Genomic DNA, 27,551 nt, shown 5'->3' with positions numbered 1-27,551 from the left:
AAGAGGGAGTGGGTAGAGGTAGAGTTTCAATATTCTACAACGCCAACTTCATTGGATGAAGAAGCACCTAAGAGATTACCACAGTGCACAACATGCACCTCTGGGTGTGTTTGTGAAGGTGTCTCCAGGAAGCATTAGCTAAAGAAGACTCTCTGAAAGTGGCTGATATATTCCCATAGGCTGAGGACACAGATGGACAAAAAGGGAGAAAGTCAGCCAGCTAGCTGATGATCTTTTATACCTTCAATCTCCTGTTATTCCCCAAGTCTCTCTTCTGCCCTTATTCTCAGAGCATTGCCCCTTTTATTTCCACACCAAGCTGTGACTGACCCTAGTTGCAAACCTCAATGTTCTCCCTCTCTACCTCATTAACCCACAACTGCCTAGGGCTCAAAGCCATTGGCCAAGATTGTTTGAACTCCTTTTTGTACTTTCTTTTCCTGGATAATACAGCCTGAAGTCTATGGTTTACCTTCAGCACAGGAGTCTTTTGGTAGGACAGGTGATGTGAAGACTGAACTACAGGCTCATCCCAGCTTTATTTCACTCACTTCATATTATAGTGCATTACATCATGGGATACGGTCCAAAGCACACAGAAAAACTAAATTGTTCTATTCTGCACTTACTACTCTAAAATGTCTACATTTCTCTTCATATTGGTCTGGCACTAGAACAATAATAGCCAAATAAATTCAGGTCCAGTATTAAATATAGAATATTTTCATTTATTGTGATTCATATTTTCCTTGTTTTTGCATAATGAGGAACTACAAGTATTGAAAACTCCAGGACTGCCACAAAAGCTGTGGTGAGGAACCACTAGAATAAATACATTTAGTTAGAAACATAAATTTATTAGAACCCACTCATAGCCTTAAGTCCAAGGTTACTTACTCTACTTAAAATTGCATTGTTATGGCTGGAGAGATGGCTTAGCATTTAAGCACTTGCCTGTGAAAAGGACCCCAGTTCAAAGCTCAATTCCCCAGGACCCACATTACCCAGATTCACTAAGGGGCGTATGCTTCTGGAGTTTGTTTGCAGTGGCTGGAGGCCCTGGTGTGCCCATTCTCTCTCTCCCTTTCTCTCTCTCTCCCTCTTTCTCTATCTGTCTGATACTCTTCAATGAATAACTGAAAATAAACAAAAAAAATGCATTTTTAGATCCCTGTTTCCCTGCTCCTCCCAGCACCCTGGTCCAGGTTCCCTGCCCTAGATAGTGTGCAGGTGAGGATGCGGTTTGGAGTGAATAGGTGAGACCCTTGTTTCCCTGCTCCTCCCACCCTGCTCTGGTTTCCCAGGACCTGAAGATGTGTAATGTGCAGCAGAGGCAGTAGCAGGTCCCCTGAGCAGGACTGTGCACTCATGAAGGCACAGTGGTGTGGATTGAGAAGGCCAGATCCCTATTTTCTGCTCCTCCTAGGTCCCTGGTCCAGGTACCCTGTGTGGGAGGGTGTGCAAGTAGGCAGTACAAGGAGTGAGTAGGCCAGATCCCTGTTCCTTGGCTACCTCCAGTTCCCTGGTCTTGGTAGGTCCCATTGTGCATTCCTTTGGGAGGCTTGGTGCCTGTGTGGGCTGTGGAATCAGGCATTTTGCTCTAGAATGCTGATTGGCCACTGGGTACCAACATCCCTTTGCACCTAAGTGATAGGGTACATGAGCCAAAGGACAAAATCTTGCTTTCTCCTCAATAAAATAAGGAGTCTCCCTAAAATGGGTAGAAAATAATGTAAAAAAGTCCAACAAAAGTCAAAATCTGAGAGATCTCCATCAAGGATGCCTAGTCCTATAATGGAAGCCTCCAGTGAAATCATACAGAAATTCATTCTCCAAATTAAAACACAACTGGTGAGGCCCTGGTTTAAAGAACCACTGAGCTGGAAGCAAGCCATCAAAGAACCAACAATCAGATCAATGAAAATGAACAGAATCATCTCTTAGAGCATTTGGCTTTTAGCAGTAGGCTTAACGTGACTAAAAAAAAAAAAAAAAAAAAAAAAAAAAAAAAAAAAAAAAGTTAGAACCCTCAAAAGAGATATGAAAAAAATTGAAGGTGAGTTAAGAAATGGAAGATCTCAACAAGTTCATTAAGCCTAGTGAATATTTGATCAAATGCAAGAATGAATTACAGGAAGCATCAAGAAAATCGAACAAACTGAAATTATACCTCAAAAAAAGATGGACAGGATGAAAATTAACATAACAGAAAATAAAAATCAAATAGAAATTACAAAAAAACCTCTCTAGAACCTCTTACCAACAGAGTTACTAATGTGGGGGACAGAAGCCTTAACCTGGAAGATAGGACAGAAGAAATTGATCAGGAGGCCAAAACCTTCACTAAGTTAAAAAAAAAAAAATCAAATGAATAGAATATGAGGGAACTGAGGGTTACCCTAAAATTACCAAATAGCTGAATCATGCATATAAAGGAGAGAAAAAATCCAGGCCAAGGGTATAGAGAACATATTCAAAAAAATTATTGAAGAAAAATTTCCTTATCTCTCAAAAGAGAGGCCCATCCAAACACCGAAAGCCCAGAGAACAAACAGACAGAACTGAAGAAGAAAATCTGTAATACACAACATAATTTATAAACTTTTAACATTGGAAACAGAGAGTGCTGCTTACCCATAACTGATAGATAACCCCACCATGAATAACCCATCTTCCCTAATGCAGAGGGGTGAGAACAGGGAGGAGGCTAATGATGGTATCAACATGACTGTATACACACTGTATACATAACTAATAAAAAATTTTTAAGAGAAAAAAACATATTCTTAGAAAGATAATACAAATATATTTTTTCAACTGAATTTTTCATTTTATTTTTTTAGGAATTATGGAAAATTTATTTTAAAGTATACAATCTTTTTTCATTTATTTTTAGTTTTACATATATTCTCCCTTCTTTATTTTCTTCCTTCACCAGTTCTGACTTTCCTTTTTTTAAATTTTTTTTTTTTACTAATTAGTTTTTTTTTCAAATATTTTTGTTTACTTATTTATTTATCTGTTTGAGAGCGACAGACACAGAGAGAAAGGCAGAGAGAGACAGAGAGAGAGAGAGGGAGAGGATGGGTGTGCCAGGGCCTCCAGGCACTGCAAATGAACTCCAGACACATGCACCCCCTTGTGCATCTGGCTAACATGGGTCCTGGGGAATCGAGCCTCAAACCGGGGTCCTTAGGCTTCACAGGCAAGTGCTTAACTGCTAAGCCATCTCTCCAGCCCTTATTAATTAGTTTTGTATTCAGCAAATACAGTCAGTTTGGTACCATTATTAGGCTCATCCATGACCTACCCACTCCCCGTTGTCCCCTCCTTGTTGAGGGATATGGGCCGTGCATTGTGGAGTTAGCCCACAGTTATGGGTAAGATAAATGTCTCTGCATATCATGACCCAAAATGTGGCTCTGGCTAATTTTTGAAAAACAGCAAACTTACAAAATACACAGGCAATTCCATCAGAATTACCTCAGATTTCTCAATGGAAACCATGAAACCCAGAAGGCTTGGAATGGAACACTTCAAATTCTAAACAATTATAGCTTGCAACCCTAGGTACCCTACCCAGCAAATTATCCCTCATAATACATGGTAAAAGGGAAAGTTTATATGAAAAAAGTCAACTCTATGATTAAATGAACACAAAGCCAAACCTACAGACAATGCTTGAGGGAATACTCCACACAGAACTGTCAAACAACCAATCTCAAGAGCCAAAAAGAACATCACAATAATCAAAATAGAGTAGGCTCAACATAGTACAACACACACACAAAAAAGCACCAAACTCCATAAAAAACCTCGTCATAGCAGGGATTAATTCAAACTTCACAGTAATAACCTTAAATATTCATTGCCTTAACTCACTCATCAAAAGACACAGGTTATCAGGGTGGTCAAATAACTGGACCCTTCTATCTGCTATTTTCAACAAAACCACCTCACCACTAACAATAGATACCTCCTCAGGGTGAACGGTTAGAAAATTATATTCCAAGCAAATGGATATAAAATACAATCAGGTATTGCTATATTGATATCTGATTAAATAGACTTCAAACCAAAAGTAATCAAAAAGACAAAGAAGGTCACTTCTACTCTTCAAGGGAATGATGCAACATGAGTACATCAAATCATGAATACATATGCACCAAACACAGGTGCACCACAGTTTATTAAACAAAATCTACTTGACAATAAAAAAGAAATACATACCAACACCATCAGAGTTTCAGACTTCAATACTCCATGATCATCAATAGACAGATCATCCAAGCAGAAAATCAGCAGGGAAATAATAGAGCTCAACAAAATCATAGATCAAGTAGACCTAATGAATATCTACAGAAATTTCTACCCCAACTATACTGAATACACATTCTTCTTAGCAGCACATGGAACCTTCTCCAAAATTGACCATATAATAGAACATAAATTATGCTTCCATAAAGTCAGGAAGATTGAAATAATTTCCTGCATCATGAAGATCACAATGTCTTAAAACTAGAAGTTAACAACAAGAGACACACCAAGAATCCCACCAGCTCCTAGAGACTAAATAACACCCTTTTAAAGGATGAATGGGTCATGGAAGAAATAAAAAAAAGAAATTGTAAAACTCCTAGAATTGAATAATAATGAGAACACCACATACTAAAACTTATGGGACACAATGAAGACAGTCCTAAGGAGAAAAATCAAAGCTCTAAATGCCTTCATTACAGAGACAGAGAGGTTCCAAATTAAAAACCCAACTGTCTACCTAAATGCATGGTAAAACAAGAAGAATCCAACCCTAAGAGCTCCAGACAGAAAGAAATAATCAAGAATTACAGTACAGTACAAGAATTATAGTACAGTAGAAATTAATGAATTGGAAACTAAGAAAACAATTTAAAAACTTGATGAAACAAAGAGATAGTTCTTTGAAAAAATAAATAAGATTGACAAATCCTTGGCCAATTTATTAGGCAAATAAGAGAGTAGCGTCAAAGTAACAAAATCAGAAATTAAAATGAGAGGTTACAACTGATATCAATAAAATGGGAAGAATCATTAGGTCATATTTCTAAAACATCTACTCCACAAAATTGAATAATCTGGAATAAATAGATGAATTCATAGAGATATACCACCTACCAAAACTAAAATTAGAACATATTAATCTTGTAAAGAAACCTATAACATCCATGGAGATTGAATAGGTAATCAAAAACTTCCCCAAAAAGAAAAGTCCAAGACCAGATGGCTTCCCAGACAAATTCGATCAAACCTGCATTGAAGAACTGACTTCATTTTTTCTCAAACTTTTTCACATAATCAGAGACCAGGAACTCCTTAACAACTCTTTTTTTTTTTTTTTTAATGTTTTTATTTATTTGAGAGCAACAGACAGACAGAGAAAGAAGCGGATACAGAGAGAGAGGGAGAATGGGCGCGCCAGGGCCTCCAGCCACTGCTAACTAAATCCAGACGTGTGTGCCCCCTTGTGCATCTGGCTAACGTGGGTCCTGGGGAATCGAGCCTCGAACCAGGGTCCTTAGGCTTCACAGGCAAGCACTTAACTGCTAAGCCATCTTTCCAGCCCCTTCACAACTCTTTTTATGAACCCAGCATCACCTAGATACCAAAACCAGACACAGATGCACCAAGAAAAGAAAACTATAAGCCTATATCACTGATTAACTTAGATGCAAAGATCCTGAACGAAATCCTTGGAAACCAATTTCAACAACACTTCAAAAGCATTATCCACTTGACCAAGTAGCCTTCATTCTAGGAATGCAGGGATGGTTCAACATATAGAAACTGGTCAATGTAATACACCACACAAATAAACTTAATCATAAGAACCACAGTACAACTTCATGATCAAAATGCTGGAAAGATTAGGCATGGAGGGTTTATATCTCAACTCAATAAAGGAGATAGATAGATAGATAGATAGATAGATAGATAGATAGATAGATAGATAGACAGACAGAAATGATATAGATAGATATAGATATAGATATAGATATAGATATAGATATAGATATAGATATAGATATAGATATAGATATAGATATAGATATAGATATAGATATAGATATAGATATAGATATAGATATAGATATAGATGGATGTGGATGTGGATGTGGATGTGGATGTGGATGTGGATATGGATATATATATAGATATATACATAGCACCTAAAGCCCAAATAATACTTATTGGGGAAAGAGTCAAGGAGTCCCCACTAAGGTCAGGAACAATACAAGGGGGCCCACTCTCACCACTGCTCTTCAACATAGTACTAGACATCCTAGCTCAGGCAATATGAAAAGAGTAAGAAATAAAAGAGATAAAAATTGGAAAGGATAAAGCCAAATCAGCCCCATTTGCAAAAGACATGATCCTGTGCATAAGTGACCCAAAATCTCCATCTCAAAACATCTAACGATGATTAATTCCTCCAGTAAAGTGGCAGAATACAAAATCAATGCACAAAAATCAGTAGTTTTTCTATATGCAAAGGACAAATATACACAGAAAGAAATCCCTGAGACTTTCTCAGTTTCAATATCAACAACAACAAAAAATTAAATACCTTGGAATAACACTAACCAAGGGTGACAAAGACCTACGTAATAAAAACATTAAAAAAAAAAAAACTAAAGAAAGAAATCAAGGAGGACTTGAGAAGTTGAAAAGACCTTCCTTAATATTGTGAAAATGGCTATTCTACCAAAAGCAATATACAGATTTAATTCAATACCAAAAAGAAAAAAAAAAAAAAATACCAGCATCATTCTTCACAGGGACACAGTGATTGAAAAAGTGACCTCAAAGTTCATATGGAATGGCAGTAGGCCTTAGAAATCAGAACATACCCTAAGGGGAGGGGGGAAACACCTCTGGAGCTATCTCCTACTCAATCTAACGCTATATTATCAAGCCATAGTGATAAAAACAGCATGGTACTGGCATTAAAAACAGAAGCATACATAAATAGAACAGAATTGAAGACCCAGGCCTTAGGTCAAGTAACCACAGCTACTTCATCTTTGACAAAGGTGCCAATAATGTAGACTGGAGAAAAGACAACAAATAGTGATGGACAAATTGGATGACCATATGTAGAAAAATGAAATTAGACCCACTCATTTCTCCATACACAAAAGCCAAGTCCAAGTGAATTAATGACTATAATATAAGACCTGAAACTCTTCAACTACTGGAAGAATAAACAAGAGACATGCTCCACGAATTAAGACTGGAAAAAGACTTCCTGAAAAGACTTCCCCAGCAGCCCAGGAAATTAAACAATCACAGAAACAATAGAATCTCATGAAGCCAAAAAGCTTTTGCACAGACAAACATAACACAAGCAGAGCCAATTACCCACGGAATGGGAGAAAATTTTTGCCAGTAATATCACTGGCATAAGCCCAATATCTAGAATCTACAAAAAACACACAAAAAAGCCTAAACAATAAAAAAATGTAACAACCCACTCCAAAACTGGGACAGAGAACTGAAAAAAGAATTCTCAGAGGAAAAATTACAAATGGTTAATACACACAGAAGAAATTGTTCAACATCCCTAACCATTGGTGAAATGCAAATTAAAACAACTATGAGATTCCACTTTACCCCAGTAAGGATAGCATTTAAAAAACATTTAAAAACATTTAAAAAATCAAATGAAAACAAATGTTGGTGAGGATGTGGGGAAATAGGAACATTCACTCACTGTTGGTAGGAATGTAAGACTGCACAACCACTACAGAAATCAATATGAAGATTCCTGAAAAGGATGAATATAGAGTTATGAACAGACCCTGTTATTCCCTTACTGGGTATTTACCCTAAAAGCTTTACACCTCAGTTCAGAGATATTTGCTCAATCATGTATATAGCTGCTCTATTAATAATAGCTAAGAACTATAATCCAGGTGCCCATCATGGACAAATAGGTTATTAAGATGCTGTATATATAAATGATGGAATTATACTCAGCAGTAAGAAAAAAGATGACATAATGAAATTTATAGAAAAATGGTCGAATTTGGAACAGATCACACTAAGTGAACTTACACAATCATAGAAAGACAATGATCGCATGTTAGCACTCATCTGCAGTTCCTTACCTGGATCAACCCCGAGTTGCTGACATATCTGAATAGCATTTTGATGCTTGGACAATAAGGATTGTAGGGATTGAAGGAAGGGAAAGGGTGAGGGAGGACACAAAACTGAACCCAAATTGAACTGATAACCATAGAATCCCATATCCTGGACATTAGACTAAAGGTTGAAACCTCAACAGGATCTTAGGGGGAGCACTTGAATTGAAGTGGTCTGGAGAGTGTGACATGAAGCCTAACCTGAAATTTCGCCTGTTTCTCTTTTTTCTCTTTTTTTTTTCTATCCTTTTCTCCTCCGCCCCCCACCTTTTAGCACTGTCCTATAATTCCCTGTACCAGGACACAGTTAACCTACACAATGAGCTTTTGATCAGAAAGACCTAAAATTTCTCCTGGAATAAACAAGAGAGACTTCTGTCAGAGCACTTCATTACCCACCTGAAGATAATGGTAAGATCCTACTGCTGAAGACACCAAATGCTGTCAGCACATACCAAGGAAATATCTGGTGGGTTATCTCATTTGTATAGTACTAACTTTATTCTTCATTGGAGAATCTGCTTCTCCTTTTCAGATAGATGCAGATCCTAAGGAGAGAACCACCCCATCATACCTCAAAAGAGCCCCAGCTGAAACTAAGAATAATTGGCGAAACAAGCAAGGGTGCTGTTTTCTAGGTGAACCGGTACCAGCACCGAATGAAGGAGATTGACACAGAGAACAATCAACTCCTACCAAATCAGACATCCAGAGACACAGAGACTCTCAACAACTCATCACTGAAGTAGACCAAAATGAACCCAACATGGCTCAGGGAAATTTTATGGAAGAGGGGGTGGAAAGAATGTCAGAGCCAAACCTTGGGTCATGATACGCAGAGACATTTCTCCTACCCATAACTGTGGTCTAACTCCACAATACATGACCCATATACCTCAACAAGGAGGGCCAGGGGGAGGGGGCAGGACATGGATGAGCCTAACAATGATACTAACTTGATTGTATTCACTGAGTATAAGACTAATTAATAATAAAAATTTAAAAAAAGAAAGACCTGGTTGGAATCCGGAAGAGAGCCAGTTCCCAACAGTTAGCCCATCTAGTTCTGGAAGGTGCTATATGAGCTACAAGGGGGAAAGTGGCCAACATCTATCTGAGTCTAAGTGACTCAAAAGCAAACAACTGCTCTTGGATTATCTAATGGATCTTCTCAGTGGAAAGGAAAACATATCTGGAACTGGGAAACAAGTCAGAATCATATCCAGATAACAATTTTGCTTTCCATTGTCACGATCCCACTAATCTTGGGCTCTAAGAGGGTCTATACCCTTTAAATTCTATCTAAATTAATAATGGTTATTCCATTTAACCAGTGCTGACATTACTCTCCTTTGGAGATTTTGCTACTATTTTGCAGATGGGAATGGGACATGAGGAGACAGACAACTCCACGTAATTCACCCTAGCCCCAGCTGAAACACAGAGAAACTGGGGAAATGAGCAAGAGTGCTGCTTTCTCAGTGAACCTGATATCAGCACAAGGGTGAAGGAGATAGACAATGAGGACATTCAGCACTTACTGAAGGAAAAAACCCCAGCAGGGGGTCCCCCACACTCTGCCCGGATATGGCGACACCCCAAATCACTCATGAGAAGCGGTCTTGATGCAAACTGCAAGAGGATTTTATTCCAAGCGTGCTGGGGCCCACAGTTGTACACCTCACAGGGGTAGAGGACTGCAGAGCCCCGAATGCAGGAACAGGACAGTTTTTATAGGGTTTCTAACAAAGCCTGTGCATTAGACCAATCATTTTTTAATATCAGGAGCCCGCAAGGTGTTAGCCAGTCAGTTTGTGCTACCCCATAGTTTCTAAGCCAATTAGTTTAATTTGTTCAAGCCCCTCGTGGACCAATCATTCTCTTATGACCTTGGTGGTCAGCATTTGCACAATTCCTTAGGTGGGGGTAGCAGAGTATGGTATCAGCCTCCTATGACCTTGGTGGTCTGAGGCAGGCTGCTACAGCTTATGGTGCGAGCTACTAAGGCTTACAGTGTGGGCTATTAAGGCTTATAGTGTAAGGCTTATAGTGCAGGCTATTTACAGAAACCAAATAAGTGGTTCACTTCATTACTCATTTCCCATCCTTGAGGGCTATCTCATGCCCTTTTTACCTAGTTTTATATTAGGAGTGGGCTCTGATATAATGAGAAGAGGGATTCTTTACTTACTTCCAACAGAGAGTAAAGCCTGGAGTTTGAGGTATGCAGGGGGCCCGCTTAAGCTCCCCTTGGAGCGTGATAGTATTTCTGAGCTTCTGAATTCTTGGGCCTTTCATTACCAACCCAGAAATCCAGAGGCTCCTAAGAGCCCATCACTAAAGTAGACTTAAAATGCACCCAACATGACTCAGGGAATTTTGCAAAAGAGGGGGCAAAAGATTGTTAGAGCCACAAGTTGGGAGACTATGCACAATGACATTGCCTCTCACTCATAGCTGACTGCTGCCCCCAGAATCCATGACCCACAGTCCCCATAGGGTTGACCTCCATCCCAAATGAAGAGGGCCTCTTTGGAAGGAATGAGAGAACACCATGTGTTGTTTACATATTAAATATGTCCATATCTAATACAAATAATTTTTAAAAAAATCTTCATTGTTACTGCATTGTGTTAATGGTAGAAAGCGATACAAAGTAAAGAATGCTAGAGGGCAGAGTTACTAACAGACACCATATGTATACATTTACACACACACGTGTGCGTGTGTGTGTGTGCACCTGAAATACAAGCTTAGGCTGGGGAGATGGCTCTGTGGTTGAATGTTGGGCCTTGAGAGGCCGGGAAGTAAGGCCTAATGGAACTTCCTGAGCCTAACTGCCTCAGCCCAGCTATGACTCAGCAGGGGGCCAAATGGCCTCTGGCCTGCCACTTCCACACAGGAAGTTAGTCGTGGGCACTTAGAACCAATCATCTCAGAGGTCTCGGTATGCTATTGGCCCTTACATCTCACCCCACCCTAAAGTCTCCGCCTTTGTTCTCAACATTATATAAACACCCGCCTGTAGCAAGAAAGTGAGTTCCTGCTTCAAAAAGACTCCCGGTTTTTCTGCAGTAGTCCGATGCTCATCATCCTACCTCAATCCCTAGGGAGGAACCAGCAGGCCTGGTTCTTCCCTCGACACTACCTGAGTGGGAAGGAGCCCAACAGTTGAAGGTTATTGCTTCACAAGCCTTACAACCAGCAGTAAAGAAAAATGAAGTTATGAAATTTTGCAGGAAAATGGATGGATCTGGAAAGAATTATACTAAGTGAGGTAACCCAGGCCCAGAAACCCAAATGTCACATGTTCTCTCTCATATGTAGATCATAGCTATAGAAGATTGGACTTCTATTTGAGAATGAAGAAATCTCAGTTGCAGAGGCCAGTGAGCTAGAAAGGAGATATAAAGGGAAGAGAAAGGAAGGGAAGGGGTACTTAATAGGATGGTATTGTATATACGTAAGTAGAAGAATAGATTAATGAGGGTGAAAAGGCCTAAGTGAGGTCAGTGGAAGAGACTGAGTAAAGGAAAGGTGCAGGGAGGGCTAGTAAAAATCTAAGCAGATATAAATAAATCAGGTGGAAACCTACTTTTTGGACAATGGAACACTCAGGAGCTGTAGGTTGTTACTAGAAAATTTTCAGTACCAGGGATGGGATACCTTCCAGTGAGTTGTTGGCCAGGGAGGCCCCTGATGCCCCCAAAACATTACAAGCCATTGCTGAGGCCTGAGCAAGAGTTTGTAATCCCAACATGCCTACAGCAATAGAAGTCAAAGTCAGGAGATTTTGAAGCTCATGGAACAGCTAATCTGGCCTTCTTCATGGCCAACAAGGTGAAAGGACAGGACCAACACCTCGACGTTGTTCTGTGATTTCCACACATGCTCCCGCTCACACATCACATACATATACACACAAAAAATAAGCCTAATAATCGTGAGAAGAAAATCATCACCTAGCTTTGTAAATAACACTTCCTTATCTTGGGATTTCAAAGAGCTAATGTTTATCTAATAAAAGTGTTTCAATGGCATCTTTATCAGAAAACATAATGTCTAATTACTACAGTCCTGCACGTGTCGAGGATTTTTACTTTACCATTAGGTTTCCAATAAGTAACTATATTTTCAGATGTAACTATTCTGAGAAACATGGCTCATGTAAATACGATTGGGCCTGAGAGCTTAATTAAAGATTGCTATGCCTTTCCAGGGTTAGAGTATGTCCAATTAAAATGAGTTGCAGGTTGATTAATTGATTCTGGATGTTTCTGCTGAGCTATTATGTTTGGAACTATCTTCCAATTAATTTTCTATCAATTTACTTGCCATGCTATATCAGACATAATGAATTTCGGAACTTCACAAACACTGAGTATCTTGTGCAGCAAATGCCAAGACTTTCCATGTGATTGAATTTAACTGACTCTGTCCACCTACATGACAATATTGAGGTCTTGCACTGAAATAACTGGGCTAGGTTTTCAGTGAAGATGGAATTAGGTTTTACCTATCAGCCCTCTTCTTTCATCATATTCATTACTCTCAGGAACTTAGTCTAAGTGACAGATGTTATTGTCACAGAATTGGAGCTGGCTCCTTCCTATGCCAACTTTCCACTATTTTGTGGCATTGAGATCAAACTTTGATTTTTTAAAGCAAGTGCTTGAATATTATTGAAGATTAATTTGGAGCAACTTCATAACTGCCCCAGGAGCCTTAGAGAAAGAAAAATATCACAATTGTTATTTCCCTTTAGAAGTCAAGGATATAGAAACTAGCATGGAAAAGCCAAAAGGTAAATAAAGTCAGGTCAGGAACCAACCACAAACCAGGGTAAGGTAAGAACTCAATAGGACATGCAGGCTGGGTCTAGGACCATGTCAGGAGATTAGCCATCTTGATATATAAAGCCTGTCCCCCTACAGAGGATGGCCTTGCAGAAATATTGTCACCTAACACAGTTTTTCAGACTGAAAGCTCAGCTTTGAATTTGACTATGCAATGTTGTTCTCCATGCAAAGTCCTGGGATCCTGGAGAGAAAGGGCACCATTCTCTCTCATGATCAAAAAATTATGATAGGGGAAAAGAATCAGCTGGTATAAGTAAGTCTCATAGATGGAGCTTTCAGTCCCTCTTCCTAGAACCAAACCTAGTCATGTAAACATGGCCCTGGGGTTATACATTAGGGAAGGGTGTGTCCCTTTGGTCTTCTGAAAAGTATATTAATGAGTTCTTAAATTAACCATGAAAAGCATACTCACATGTAGAAAGAAAAGGATAATTAAAACAAATGATATGATAACATTAAAGAGAAATATGACCTTTGTTGTACTGAATTGGTAATGAGGGAACACATTTACTACAAAAGAAAATTGGACTGAAATAAAAATTATTCAAACATAAGTCTATTTGATATTCCCTTACCATGAGTAGGATTTAGCATATCAAACACTGAAAATTTATAAAAAAGAAAAATATGGGATACTTCTAATTATGAACTTCTGCTCAAGACACCCTTAAAATATGAAAACCACAAATCATGAAGATCAAGAATATCTTTGATCATAAAAGCTAGGAGATATTTGGAATAAGCATATGACAAATATATATATTCCAAATTCAGTTTTCTATAGGTAATGGGCAACAAATTTGAATAGCCACTTCATATAATAGGACATCCAAATGATTAGTAGAGATATGGCCATATCACTTCCCCCACCTCTCTCTCTCTCTCTCTCTCTCTCTCTCTCAAACCCCAACATATATGTCTGTAGTATAGCAGATTCCTCTGAGTTGAAATATTCCCTTCTGAAATGAAGATGAAGTTCAGGTGATGAAATATGGAAGTGCTGAAGCTTAAAATATCACATGACCACTCTTCAAGATTATTTGAATGATAAACAACTGTTGAAGAGCAGACACTGACTAATGTTAATTAGCTCAGGAGACAAGAGGTCAAGTCTGGAGGAAAGTGTGCAAGTACCCACCATAAGGTTATATAAAAGGGAAACAACTGCTTTTGGAGAGAATCTGATTGGGCTGCCTGAAAGTATTGTAGTGTGCTCAAGACTCTACTTACTGAGCTGCTTGCAGGTTGTGCAGCGTACATAGCTTCTGTGAGTCATCTCCAATACTGGGGTGGGCTTTAGGTGATGCAGTTGCCTTTGAGTCATCCATTGCTCCTGTAAGCAACCCCTCACCCTGGTCAGTAACCCCAATAAACTCACTGGTTCACAAAAACTTCTTTTGGTGCAATTGTACTTTGCTCTATCAATTAGCCCTATCTGGAGTGACTAGGCATATGGTCATGCATGTCTCCTCAGAGGAAGGTTTTCCTGTGCCCAACAGAAAACATGTTCACACAATCCTGTCCCAGAGCACAAAGATGTATCTGTAGTACACAAGAATAAAAATAGTAGTTTTTTACTGGTACTATTAATATCGCAAAAGATACCAGGTGCTACTCCTGCATAGCCTGGAGTTTGCACATGCTTAGGGATCAAGATCAACCTTTGCATATGGCATTTAGAAACTGCTCACTCTAGATACTCAATAAATTTTGCTGATTTGATGCAATTCAAATGTAACATAAATGTCTTCTGACGAGGTCAGGGGTCCTTACTTTTTCACGTTCTAGTCACAGAATACTGAAATGGACTTTAACTCGTGTGAAAACTTGTCAGTAAAAGAATTTAGACAGGAAACAAAAATTGCAGAGCTGGTTGAATGAAAATCAATTCAAGGCTAATTTAAGAAGCTTCTGGGGGAAAAAAAATGCTGAGTTTACAAACCCAAATAGAAAATGACCACTGTCACATTTCAGTTTAAGAAATGATTGATTCTTTGCTCTCCATCATTTCTGTGGTTAGAGAATGTTTGTGAGCATATGATAACAGGAGTGACTATGGACACTAATTTCTTAGTGTTATACCAAGGTCAAGGGCATAGGTTCAATACGCTGATTAGCATCTCATATCTAAAATTGTTTTCCAGAGTAAAATATACCAATTACAAAGTTTAAAATAAGTCATACAGCATGCATGTGCACGGGTGTGCACACACACACACACACACAAAGCAAAGTAAAAGCATGTTAAAAGGATGACAAAGACCTGGTGTCACAAATAAGAAGAAGGAGAGAGATGAGGGCTGTGAATATGGCTCTGTGGGTAAAATACTTGCTATTTAAGCTTGAGTACCTGAGTTTGGATCCCCAGAACCTACATAAAACCAGACACCAGTATACCAGGCTTCTATAATCTCACTGTACCTATGGCAATGGAAACTGCAATCAAGAAAGTCCTAAGATCATGGGCTGGATAGTTGTTACTTTGTCCAGCAACAAACTATAAGAAGATAAACCCTGTTTCAAACAAAATGGAAAGTGAAAATCAACACCATGAAGCAAGGTTATCCTGTAACCTCCACACATACACCATAACACTACAAACCTTTACATATGCAAACATCATGTATACAAATAGACACATTAAATGAATAATTTTTTCCATGGATAAAGATGAGCTGAGAACATAGCATGATAGTTGAGTCCTTGTCCAGCATGCACAAGGACCTGGGTTCAATCCCTAACATTGCAAACAAACAAATAAGTTAAAGAGCTGGGAATTGAACACAAGATTAAACATCATTTTTGTGTGTGGCTATGTGTGTGGAGTGTGTGCTTGATGTATGATGTATATATGTATTCATGGAGGTGTGCACAACCCATACACACACACACACACACACACACACACACACACACACACGTAGGCCAGAGGAGAATGTCAAGTATCCTTTTTTTATGGTTCATCTGCACATTTCCTTGAGACAAGGCTGCTTCCTCAACTCAAAGCTGCTGTCCATTAGCAAATATCAGCAATTCTGTCACCTCTGTTCTCCCTGCATGGGTTGTGGTCACAGATGAGTGCAGCCATGCCCAGATTTGTATATGAGTTCTAGGGAATCAAACTTGGCTCCTGCCCTGACAGCCTTCATGCTTTAGTGACATGCACAAGTAACCAATGAACAATCTCTCCAGCCCATTGCATCATTTTTATTATGAAATAAGATGTGATGTGATGATGTGATGCAACACTATGCTTGGTATAATTTAGTAGGGAAGAGATATTTATTGCACTGACATTCTCATTTCCAACCTGGGTACCATATTACATAGCTGCTGAATTTTCCCACTTGCTCCTACAAAGATTTTTGTTTGTTGTTATTCCTTTTTCTTCACCATGCACGGCCTTCTACAATAAGATTAGGTAAAGATAACTGTTGCAGTTACCTTCTCATTGCTGAGACAAACCTCCCCCCCAAAAATCAGTTTATGGGAGGAAACATTTTATCTGGGATTACAGTCTTGAGGAGAAGCTGGACATCACCTTTGCCATACAGGTGGAAAAGAGCAGCAAGAGTGTGAGCTAAGCTTTGGCAAGGGTAGCTGATTATAATGCCCATAAGTCTGCCTCCAACAGCACACCTCCTCCAGCAAGACTCCACAACCCAAATTGTCATCATCTGGGGCTCAAAACATTCCGAACACATGAGTTCATGAAGGACACCTGATTCAAATCACTCCAATAACTGTTCTGACATTTGTAAACTTTGGGGTTGTTAAAGTCCTCGTTTCTCATGTCTTGACCCTAGATGAACCCTGGTTGCACATATCATTCCTTACTCCTTTTCACTTACCACATATGATTGCTGACCAAGGGGATCACAATTTAAAAAAAAAAAATCTTCTTTTAAATTTTACTCATTTTCATAGGAAATTTAAGCACTGCTGACTTAGAATTCCACTCTATGCTGTGAACAAACCCTTGTCTCCATGGCAGGGGTAGAGTGAGCAACTGAGAAAATACACCAACTTCTTTTTTATGTATCTCATTGCACTGGCCACTTCTGAGCTGTTATCAAGACCATTTACTTCATAAAATAAGATGTTAGTAAAAGTACAAAAGTAATGGATATTGTTAGCCTCCTTATCAGTGAAATGGAGAATATAACAAGTCATAATTAGCATTTCTTCAAGTACCTGCAACATTTTATTTTCATGTCTATGTTCAAGATATCATCTTAAACATATTTTCATAACAAATTAGAATTTTAAAATTATTTATTGGCAAACAGGGAGACACAGAGAGAGACAGACTGAGAGAATGGATGCACCAAGGCCTCCAGCCACTGCAAACAGGCTCCAGATGCATGGACCACTTTGTGCATCTGGATTTACATGGGAAGTGGGGAATCAAACTTGCATTCTTAGACTCTAAAAGCAAGCATCATAATTTCTGGGCCAGTCTTCCACAGTAACTTACTACTAAATTTGTTTGAATATAAAAAGACACATCTTTGCACCTAAATACTATAATTATAACCACCCTCTCAGACTAAGCTGAACTTTAACTTTCAGTTTTCCATACATCTATAAAGATTATACTTCCATGTAAATTTGAATATTATTATTATTATCATTATTATCAGTAATCTCTACATTTAAAACATTTTATTAAAGTAAAGTCATGCTAAAAAACTGTAGATTTGGGCTGGAGAGATGGCTTAGCGGTTAAGCCTGTGAAGCCTAAGGACCCCGGTTCGAGGCTCAGTTCCCCAGGACCCACGTTAGCCAGATGCACAAGGGGGCACACGCGTCTGGAGTTCGTTTGCGGAGGCTGGAAGCCCTGGCATGCCCATTCTCTCTCTCTCCCTCTATCTGTCTTTCTCTCTATGTCTGTCGCTCTCAAATAAATAAATAAATAAATAAATAAAATTTATTAAAAAAAAAACCTGTAGATTTAACTTACACAATCATGTTTATTTCACTCATCTGTCCCTACACCCAAATATAAAAGATAGTCATTACATTACTCGAAAATACTGATTGGTTATACTTATTTTTAAGATGGGCAGAAATGCAAATTAAACTCCTGAACTTGTGAGTAAGGGAAGATTAAATTACTCTTTAAAATTTCAACCAGAAAATCAATTACATTTTAAAACTGCAGAGATGCACAGTCACCCATGGAGTCACAGGCTCTGAGAGCAGAATAAGACTTAAATCTCACATATTTGTCAATATGTGAAGCAACATTTGCCAAGCAAGTGGTCTTTTCACACATGGCAGGTGTTGTACGGAATCTCTGAATGGAGAAGCTGGGTTTCCTAGTAAGCACATGATAACAGGGTAGGTGTGATTTACTGAGGAAGATGGAGCAGGTGATATTATTTTCTTTGACTGGTAAAAAGGACTATAAGGCTGTCTGAAGCTTGGTGAGTATATCACTTGTGTATATTGTCTAGATGCAGGACTAGGGGACAGCTTTAATCACTGCTATAAATTAAGATGAAGGAAGAAAACAAGAAAAGTTAACTTGAGTTGCAAGTATAAACTGGGAAGTAATACAAAGCCACAGACCTGCAAAGGAGCATCTTGTGTTCTAAAACATTATCATGGGTAAGTCATAAAACATTAGCAGCAATACCCAATTTATTTGCAGGTTGAATCAAGCTACATGTAAATTATGTCTCTACCCTGCATTTCAACATTTCTAGCCATACCACTACTGATATTCCTCACACAGACTCCTACGATGGCTTCCTGATTTTCTCCATCCTTGTCCCTTGCAACAGTGTGCCAGAACTTGGAAAACATAAACTACATTATTCCTCTTCCATTATCCCTTAGCATACAATACAAATTTCCTTGAACAGGCCTTCTACTGTCTAGTATATAACTCAAGCAGTTTTCCCTGACTTCCTTCAATTCAATCTATCCAGTCACCCTGGTTTTTCACCTTATTCTTGAGACCCCTAAAACTCATTCATGTCACCTTGAACATATTCCTGAGACCTGTAAATCTTTTCATTCAGTTCACAGGGTGATTCTCTTACATAATTTTCTCTGTCTCAAGTGCCAAGACCTCAGAAAGCAGCCTCCCCACGTCTCTGCTTCAGATAGACACTCCCAATACTAATCATTGCCTCACTACTCATTGTCTCATTGTCATATTCCCTATTTTACTGTTCTTCCTTTATTTTTTTACTTCACTCCCTTAATCACTGACAAAATGTACAAAAATATACATGTATTTGTATATAGAGAGTGTTTTGTTTAATTTCCTTACTGTCTGTTCCACTGAAATATACTCTTAGGAAGGAAAGAACTTTTTTGGTCATAGTAAGTGCTTCGTCAAATTGGCTCTAATTACTAGTGATTTTTTTGCTAGTCTGTCACCCACTGTGCTCTAATTCAGTGTAACCATTAACCTTTTTAATTATAATTTGTCTTTCATGGAGTCTTCCTGTGAGACAAAAAAATCTTTATCTGCAAATTTAAAAACAGAAACATTCTGATTTGTTTGATAGTAATGTAAACGGATGGATTACTATTATGTCTTATGTGCACGTTATCTTCACTTGAAAGAGAATGTGCCACAGAGTAGTAAGGGTAACAAGTGGGGGGGGGGCTGCTTAGGTAAAATCCTGGCAGCCAGGAATGGCTCTATCCAAGACTGTAGGGTATTTTTATGGGTCCTTCTCTTAGCATCATCACACTGCATCATGTCCATTTATTCCCACTTGTAAGAAAGAATGAAGATCTCTGCTCATAGCGAGGTAATATTTTCAGAGATCTTTTTTTTTTCTGCCTTTTCTTTTAGAATTTTTATCAACTTTGACTTAAGCACAGTCAAGATTTCCTTTTTTAAAAAAAAAACAATTTCCAGTGTCACTTCTGCTCTTAAATTTGAATACATATGGAGTTGTCAAAGGCCCAACTAATTGCCTCAATAAAGATGAAATCTCTTCGATCCTTATTCAAATTATAGTGCATGATTGATGGCAAAAGACCCAAGCCTGTTCTAACACAGTTTTCTGATGTCATAGGATACTTCATTACAGCCACCTGAAATCAAATTAAGGCTAGGGTTCCTATCAGATACAATATATAGTGACTCCATCTCTGTGAAGCTGAAATTCATTCCAAGGATGAAAGGTCATATACAGGCAAACTGCAGCATATTTCACTGAAAAGTTCGAGGACAATTTCAGCCTTCTCAATTTCCAAGAATAGTAAGGCTATTTCCAAGCTACTGACAGATTTTAAATTGCCATACCTTTTGTTGTGACCATCTCTCATTTTTTTGAAATTCAAGAAATATCTATGTCAATTTCCTGCCTGAGCTCCTAGTGTGGTATTAGGAGAAAAGTTATATATTTCTGCTCAAGTGTTCTTTATTGTTTCTAGACCTTTAAATAAGCCATCTGAGTGGCCACAGGTTCATGATTAGAATACCTATGAGAGTGCCTTAGTCATGGAAGCTATTCATTAATTATATTTTTCAGTGAAAGACTGAATAATGAATATAATGAGTACATAAATTTAACAGAAGTCCTAAATATGTGTTTATCAAACATGTCAAAAAACAGTTTCATCCCTTGCAGTGAGTGTTAATAAGATTGTTAGGCAACTGAAGATATGATGGAGAAGCTGGTGATTCTGTTCTAAATATAGCTGTGCAAAGATGTCTGGGATATAATTTCTTATTCATCACTTTATCCTGCTTCATGGCATCTGTGTTCTTTATTTACACTGAAATGCATGAGCAGGGATCAAATAACAGATCATTTCTTGAACTTTATTATCCTTAAGTTTGGCAAAATAATTAGCAAAATGCAAATAAAACAAACATTTCCATAAAAATATCCCCTACCAAGTGTATAAATGCCAAGTAAACATATCTAGTAAATAATATGGGTTATCAAACAATGGGCAAAATGAAGGAAAATCACAGCAGAACTGGTATACCTGAGTGAGTCTTTGCTCCTCTTTTCCTTTTCTTCTTTCCAGTCTTTGGTCTGTTTTTGGTGCATGGTGTATGGGGTGGGGATGATCACTGGTTAGCTTTAGCTAGTATTACAGGAGAGGATTCTCAATCGTTAGAACAAAGATAAGCATTTCCAATAGCATACCATAAGCATTGTGTAATAAAGAAAATGGAGCAAATTGTACAATCTGTTACATTAAGAAACTGCTCACATACAAATTTGAGACCCTTCAACTAGGTAGATTTATGAAGGCAAGCCAATCCCCTGAGCCTTAGTCATCACTTCTGTAGAGTAGGGCAAATCAACCTGTAGAACAGGCTTGTTACAGGGAAGGAACCAAATACCTGGCACATATTGAACAGGGGTTTTCAATAGTGATTTGTCACTGCTGTTTGTTGCCTTTGACATAGTCATCATAAAATCAAATGACCAATGGTCAGACAAGTTAACTTACCCACAAAGAGTTGGCTGTTGAGCTGTAAAAGGACATGCCCATCAGTGGGAGCTGCTTGAATCTTTGGCGGGAGCTGATCCACCTGAATGAACGCCTCTTTCATGTTCCTTTCAACTCTGACATGATGCCACTGATTGTCATTGAAGTGGGTGGGTGACTGCACTGAGATTTCAAAAGGCCCATTCCCCACATCAAATGAAAAGGTCACTGTTGTGGGAGCTGCAAATAGAAGATGTGAATATTGTATAAGTGAGTGCATGTGCCACGGAGCTGAGTAGTCAACACACTGACAAATAACAACACCACAAAGCACTCACTAAGCATAATGTTTGATTTTTAGGGTAGGCACCAATAACATCTATATAGGCCCAGGTCCTCTGGTATGGAATGAGCTGTTAAGATATAATCCTTTTGTTAAAAATTGTTGATTTTGGACTGCAGAAATAACTCAATTGGTACATCGCTTGCACTGCACACTTGATGACCTGAGTTTAATACCCAGAGCTCACATCAAAAGCCAGGTGTGGGGCTGGAGAGATTGCTTAGTGGTTAAGCACTTGCCTGTGAAGCCTAAGGACCCTGGTTCGAGGCTCAGTTCCCCAGGTCCCACGTTAGACAGATGCACAAGGGGGCGCACGTGTCTGGAGTTCGTTTGCAGAGGCTGGAAGCCCTGGCACGCCCATTCTCTCTCTCCCTCTATCTGTCTTTCTCTCTGTGTCACTCTCAAATAAATAAATAAAAATTAAAAAAAAAAAAAGCCAGGTGTGGTGCTTAGGCTTGTAATCCTAGCTCTGGGGAAGCAGAGACAAGAGCATACCTGGGTTTGCTGACCTGTCAGTTTAGCCTCATTGGTGAGCTCCTGGTCAAAGAGAGACCTTGGCTCAAAAAAAAAAAAAAAAAAAAAATCAGATGGGACTAGTGAGATGGCTTAGCAGTTAAAGTGTTTGCCTGCACAGCCAAAGGACCTCAGTTTGAGTCCCCAGGACCCACAAAGACAGATGCACAAGGTGGTGCATTGGTCTGGAGTTTGTTTGCATTGGCTAGAGACCCTAGTGTACCATTCTCTCCTTTTCTCTCTCTCTGTCTCTCCCTCTCCATCTTTCTCTTAAATAAATAAATATTTTAAAAAATAGACAGACACTATTCCTAACGACTGACACTCAAGGATATTTTATGGTCAGGGGATGGTATTGTATATATGTAAGTAGAAGACCAGATTATTTTGGGTGTACAGGCCTAAGTGATGTGAGGGGAAAAGATTGAGTAAAGTAAATGGGAATGTTGTGGGAAAGGGAATTATCATGGTTTATTGTCTATACTTATGGATGTTGTTAAGAAAAAATATAAAATTTATAAAAAGGAATATTTTATGACTATACACACACACATACACATAAAATCATAGACCTTAAGAAATTTATCCTTAATATTTTTCCATATTTATAAACAGTAAAGATATTTAGACAGGATATAAACCAAGCATCTGTCATTGTTTATGTTAAATAATTGTTTCAGTGACTCAAAGTTTATGTAATTATAGCATCCAATTTATGTTTGATATTATGATATTAATAGAAGCCAATGAGTATATCAATGCATTGAGTGGTTAATTAAGTACTTTTGTAATTAAATTATTTATTCTGTGGTTAACAGAAATTGCCATAGATTTTAATTATTTCTCTTTAAATTATTCTTTAATTGTTACTAAATAGATCAATAACTTTCCCAATATCATTTGTTAAATATCAAGCCATTTTCTTTCAATAAACAATATCAATATAGTAGCATTTTCTAAATGTATACATGAAATGATTTAGTAAAACAGGAACCTTAGTTCCTTGAAAGTCAAAGGAATGACTACTAAGTGGTTGCGTCCAATTGACTTCTCTGGAAAAAGCACTTACAGCGGAGCTCTATTCGAATAAAATCAGTGATTCCCAGATTCTCTAAAAACACCCCAGATAGAGCCGTAGTCTTAAAAAAGAAAGACACATCAGCACTAAGCTCTCCATGGAAAGTGGGAAAATGAAGGTATGAAGCCTCAGTATTGAAGGAAGCTGCATTCCAAAATGACCCTGTTTAAAAAGAAAAAGTAAATGAAAATGAAGAAAAATGTATACCAGACAATGAATGCCATAACAGTAATTATACTTTCTATTTTTAACATTTTTACTATTTACTGCCATACAAACCTACATCCTTTGTTACTTTCACCTATGTAATATGCAAGGCATAGAGGTAGATGAGAGACTTCACAAGGAATGAAATTCTCACTACAAGAAGGGTATATATATATATATATCTTGTAGTGTATATATATGTATATACATATATACATATGTATGTATGTATATGTGTGTATGTATGTATATATATATATATATATATATATATATATATATATATATATAATCTTCAGACAAAATACTATCTTCTGCCAAATAAATATTTGAAGGATCTATTAAACCTTGATTAATTACTTCATTTTGTATATCCTGAAAATTTAAGTATCTACTTTTTTTAACTAACAAAATCCCTGAAAGTTCACAGGTTGTACTATAAGAGAAACACTTTACAGTTACATTTTCAGCTATATCTATTAACATTTGATTAATATTTTTAGTTTATTAATGTTTATATTAACATTTTAAACTGAGATTGGCATCCTTAGTATTCTAATGTAACTAACGGCCAAAACATATTTGCTCTGTGCTACACAGATATTACTATGAAAATGTTTTATTCATTCAAAAATCATCCCTTACTTTGCTTATAAGGGAAAACTAGATGAAAAATATTCTCAGAACATTTACAGATACTCAGAGTAGATAAAGAATGTTTCAGAGTTTTGAAATAAGTTTAGAAATCTAAAAAAAAATCTTGTTCTTAATTATAATTGCTGTCCAAATGCAACTTTTTAATCATGTCCTTTGAAGATATCTGTGTTTTCGGTTAAAGACAATACTGTGTGTGTTATATAGATGGAACTATGAAAATAAAATTTAAGTATAAAGACAGAGCTGACAGCGGGGAAATCCAGCTGGATATGTGTAGTTGATGAGGAGAATTATCAGAGAAATGAGCTATGCATCGCAGCTGCCACCAGGAAGTTCTCTGCAAATCAACTAGGAACATACATCTTAGTTTGAAGCAACTGCCTCCCCACGCCCTCCCAACACTGGATCAAATTCTCCCTTCTAAATTATCTTCCTACAAGGAAGATGTATTGATCCTCTGGAGACAGAAACAGCAGTGTTAGCAGTGAACAGATACCCAGCTAGTTAAAAATCATAAACTAAATTCTGCTCCTACATGCTCCTTATATTTTAACTCATTTTCTCTAAATCCTGGGCCAAACAATACTTACAGCTCTTTTTATTCTGTTTTTCTGGTGTTTTTCTGTTTTTTCTTGATTCAAAAGTCAATTTTCCATTGCAAGAAGACAATTTAAAGCTGAATTTAGCCAGGCATGGTGGCGCACACCTTTAATCCCAGCCCTCGGGAGGCAGAGGTAGGAGGATCGCTGTGAGTTCGAGGCCACCCTGAGATTCCATAGTGAATTCCAGGTCAGCCTGGGCTAGAGTGAGACCCTATCTTGGAAAACCAAATAAAATAAAATAAAATAAATAAATAAATAAAGCTGAATTTATTCCTCTGAAAATCTACTTTGAAGGAACCCCCTCCTGAGGGTCAAGTGAATACATATAATTGTGTGTGTGTGTGTGTGTGTGACTGTTTTACCAAGCTTATTCATTATGTCCTTCTTACAGCTATTACTGTTCCTAGACACTTTGATCTTAGCCTGGGAGAGAATGTGCCCAAATGAAAAATGTCAAGTCAGGGATAACAATATATCTGTGTTCTTTAAAATCTTACCTGATCTACTTTTAGTAGGAAATTCATACATTTCTCTTGAAATGTTATATACAAAATTAGAATAACACTATAATTTAAAATTATGGAATATAATTTTAAAATATGGAATATTAAATGAGAATGTGAGTGCTCAGAAAGGGAACACTCACAACTGCAGATTTAAGTTATATAATATCATTATAAAACAACATTTCATTTGTTTCATGTTGCATTATAACTAACCCAATAAATCTTCTTATTGAAGGCTTCAGGGAACTGGTTGAAACAAAAGAACAACTCCTTGAATTGCTGCTCTCTGCACCATGAATACATTTATAGTGATGAAAACAATTTAGTTGGATAGCTAAATCACGCATACACATGATAGTATGCTTTGTTTAGTTAGCAAACCCTATCTTACAAATTTATAGTATGTAGAATATGAAGTAAGGACACTTTATGAAATTAAGAAATTGATACTAATTGAAGATAATAAAAAAGAGAGCCAAGGCCAATATTGACACAATGGAATAACGTTGCTGGCATTTAATATCTCAGCTCTTTATGCCCTGCAAAGCCTGGAGAATCTGGACAGCCCCAGAGAGAGGAGGACAGGGAAGCAAGGAGGAGAAAGAGGAGAGGTCTGCAACAGCACAGGAAGCTACAAGTCCTATAAAGAGGCTTCCAGAGGAAGAAGTGGGAGATTCCTTAAGCCACATCAGAAGTACATAAGGACTAAATTAATGAAGAGCTTTTCATTAAATGCACAATAATAGAAGTAATACTCCTTTACTCACTTGGTTATAGTCAAAAGTGACTTGTGGGCTGGAGAGATGGCTTAGTGGTTAAAGCGCTTGTCTGCAAATCCAAAGGACCCAGGTTTGATTCCGCAGGATCCACATCAGCCAGATAAACAAGGTGGTACATGTATCTGGAGTTCATTTTCAGTGGCTGAAGGCCCTGGTGTGCCCATTGTCTCTCCTTTCTCAATCTCTCTCTCTCTCTCTCTCTCTCTCTCTCTCTCTCTCTCTCTCTCTCTCTCAAATGAATAAATATTTTTAAAAGTAGCTTGTTATTCACATTATTGTCTTATAAACTATTTTAACATTCTCACCAATTATAAATGTAAAAAGATCAGAATATCTTTTGTATCTGTATCCATATATACCTCATAGTACAGACATTATCATTTTTGAGTAGTCACTCTATGCATTGGACATTAGAATACACTTGCAATAATACACACTATGCTTAGAGAACACTCATATAGTAATGAATTTGATGAATTATTATATTGGCCATTGTTATCAAACACAGAGCTAGTAAATTTTTCACACTACACTTATTACATAATGATTCCTGCATATAGAACTTGATGAGTCTTCATAGGTGATCAGGCATATGTATATTCATCCTTCTAAAGAACACCATATGTGTATCCAGGTTGAATATAACACCATAACAAATGAGAGCACTAAACCCTACTGTATGATCATTATTTTTCTTTAAAGCTTTCATATGAGTCCCATGTTCTTGGAGGAGGACTAGACATCACCTCTTTCCAAGCACACAGTGTATTTCTCATCTTTGAATTTCTCTATTGACCTCTAAGAATACAGAAATTCCAGATGTTGTATTTTGTGGTTTTAAATATATTCTTGGCATATGAACAAATGCCAGAAGTCTGAAACTATCAGACTCATAAATCCACATCACCATTTGAATGTCTGATAGTATTTCATCCTTAATAAATATAAAATGTGTCTCTTTGTATTATTTTGCAACTCTTTTACCCTGGAAGATTCTTTCTCATTTCAATCAATAACAGTTCTATTCTAATTGATTATTAGGTGAAACACTTTAGTGTCTTTTTTAACTTGTTTTGTTGCAACCCAATCAACAGTCGTCAAATTTTATCCATAGCAAAATTCACACTATAACCATATCCTAACTTACTATTGAATGCATGTATTGAACAATTACAGTATCTCTGCTGGGATAATAATTTGATGTCACACAGAATAGTGTTTTGATCCTATTCTGTTCATTCTCATGAAAACATAAGTAGAAATCATAACATTCCTCTACTCAGAACTCGCTAATATTCTCAAATCTCATTTATGTTGAAAAACAAAAACCTTTTGTTCCTTTCTGGTTATATTCTTTTATGACTTCCACCTTTCTCCCCCTTGTTTACTGTGCTCCAAACACTTTG

At 37.6% G+C, this 27,551-nt stretch overlaps 1 protein-coding gene across 2 annotated transcripts in view; it reads right to left on the bottom strand.

The window, feature by feature from the left end:
- The window catches only part of Cntnap4 (contactin associated protein family member 4), a 312,074-nt gene that overhangs the window by 32,832 nt on the left and 251,691 nt on the right, over positions 1-27,551 (bottom strand). For both annotated transcript variants that reach the window (XM_004659600.2, XM_045141713.1), the window contains exons 16-17: positions 23,386-23,556; positions 21,482-21,700 (exon numbers count right to left, since the gene is read on the bottom strand). In XM_004659600.2, the coding sequence (XP_004659657.1) occupies positions 21,482-21,700; positions 23,386-23,556 (390 nt within the window). The remainder of the gene's footprint in view (positions 1-21,481; positions 21,701-23,385; positions 23,557-27,551) is intronic.

Source organism: Jaculus jaculus, chromosome 1, assembly GCF_020740685.1.
Source record: "Jaculus jaculus isolate mJacJac1 chromosome 1, mJacJac1.mat.Y.cur, whole genome shotgun sequence".
NCBI classification, from domain to species: domain Eukaryota; kingdom Metazoa; phylum Chordata; class Mammalia; order Rodentia; family Dipodidae; genus Jaculus; species Jaculus jaculus.
This window is presented reverse-complemented; position numbering and strand designations above follow the sequence as displayed.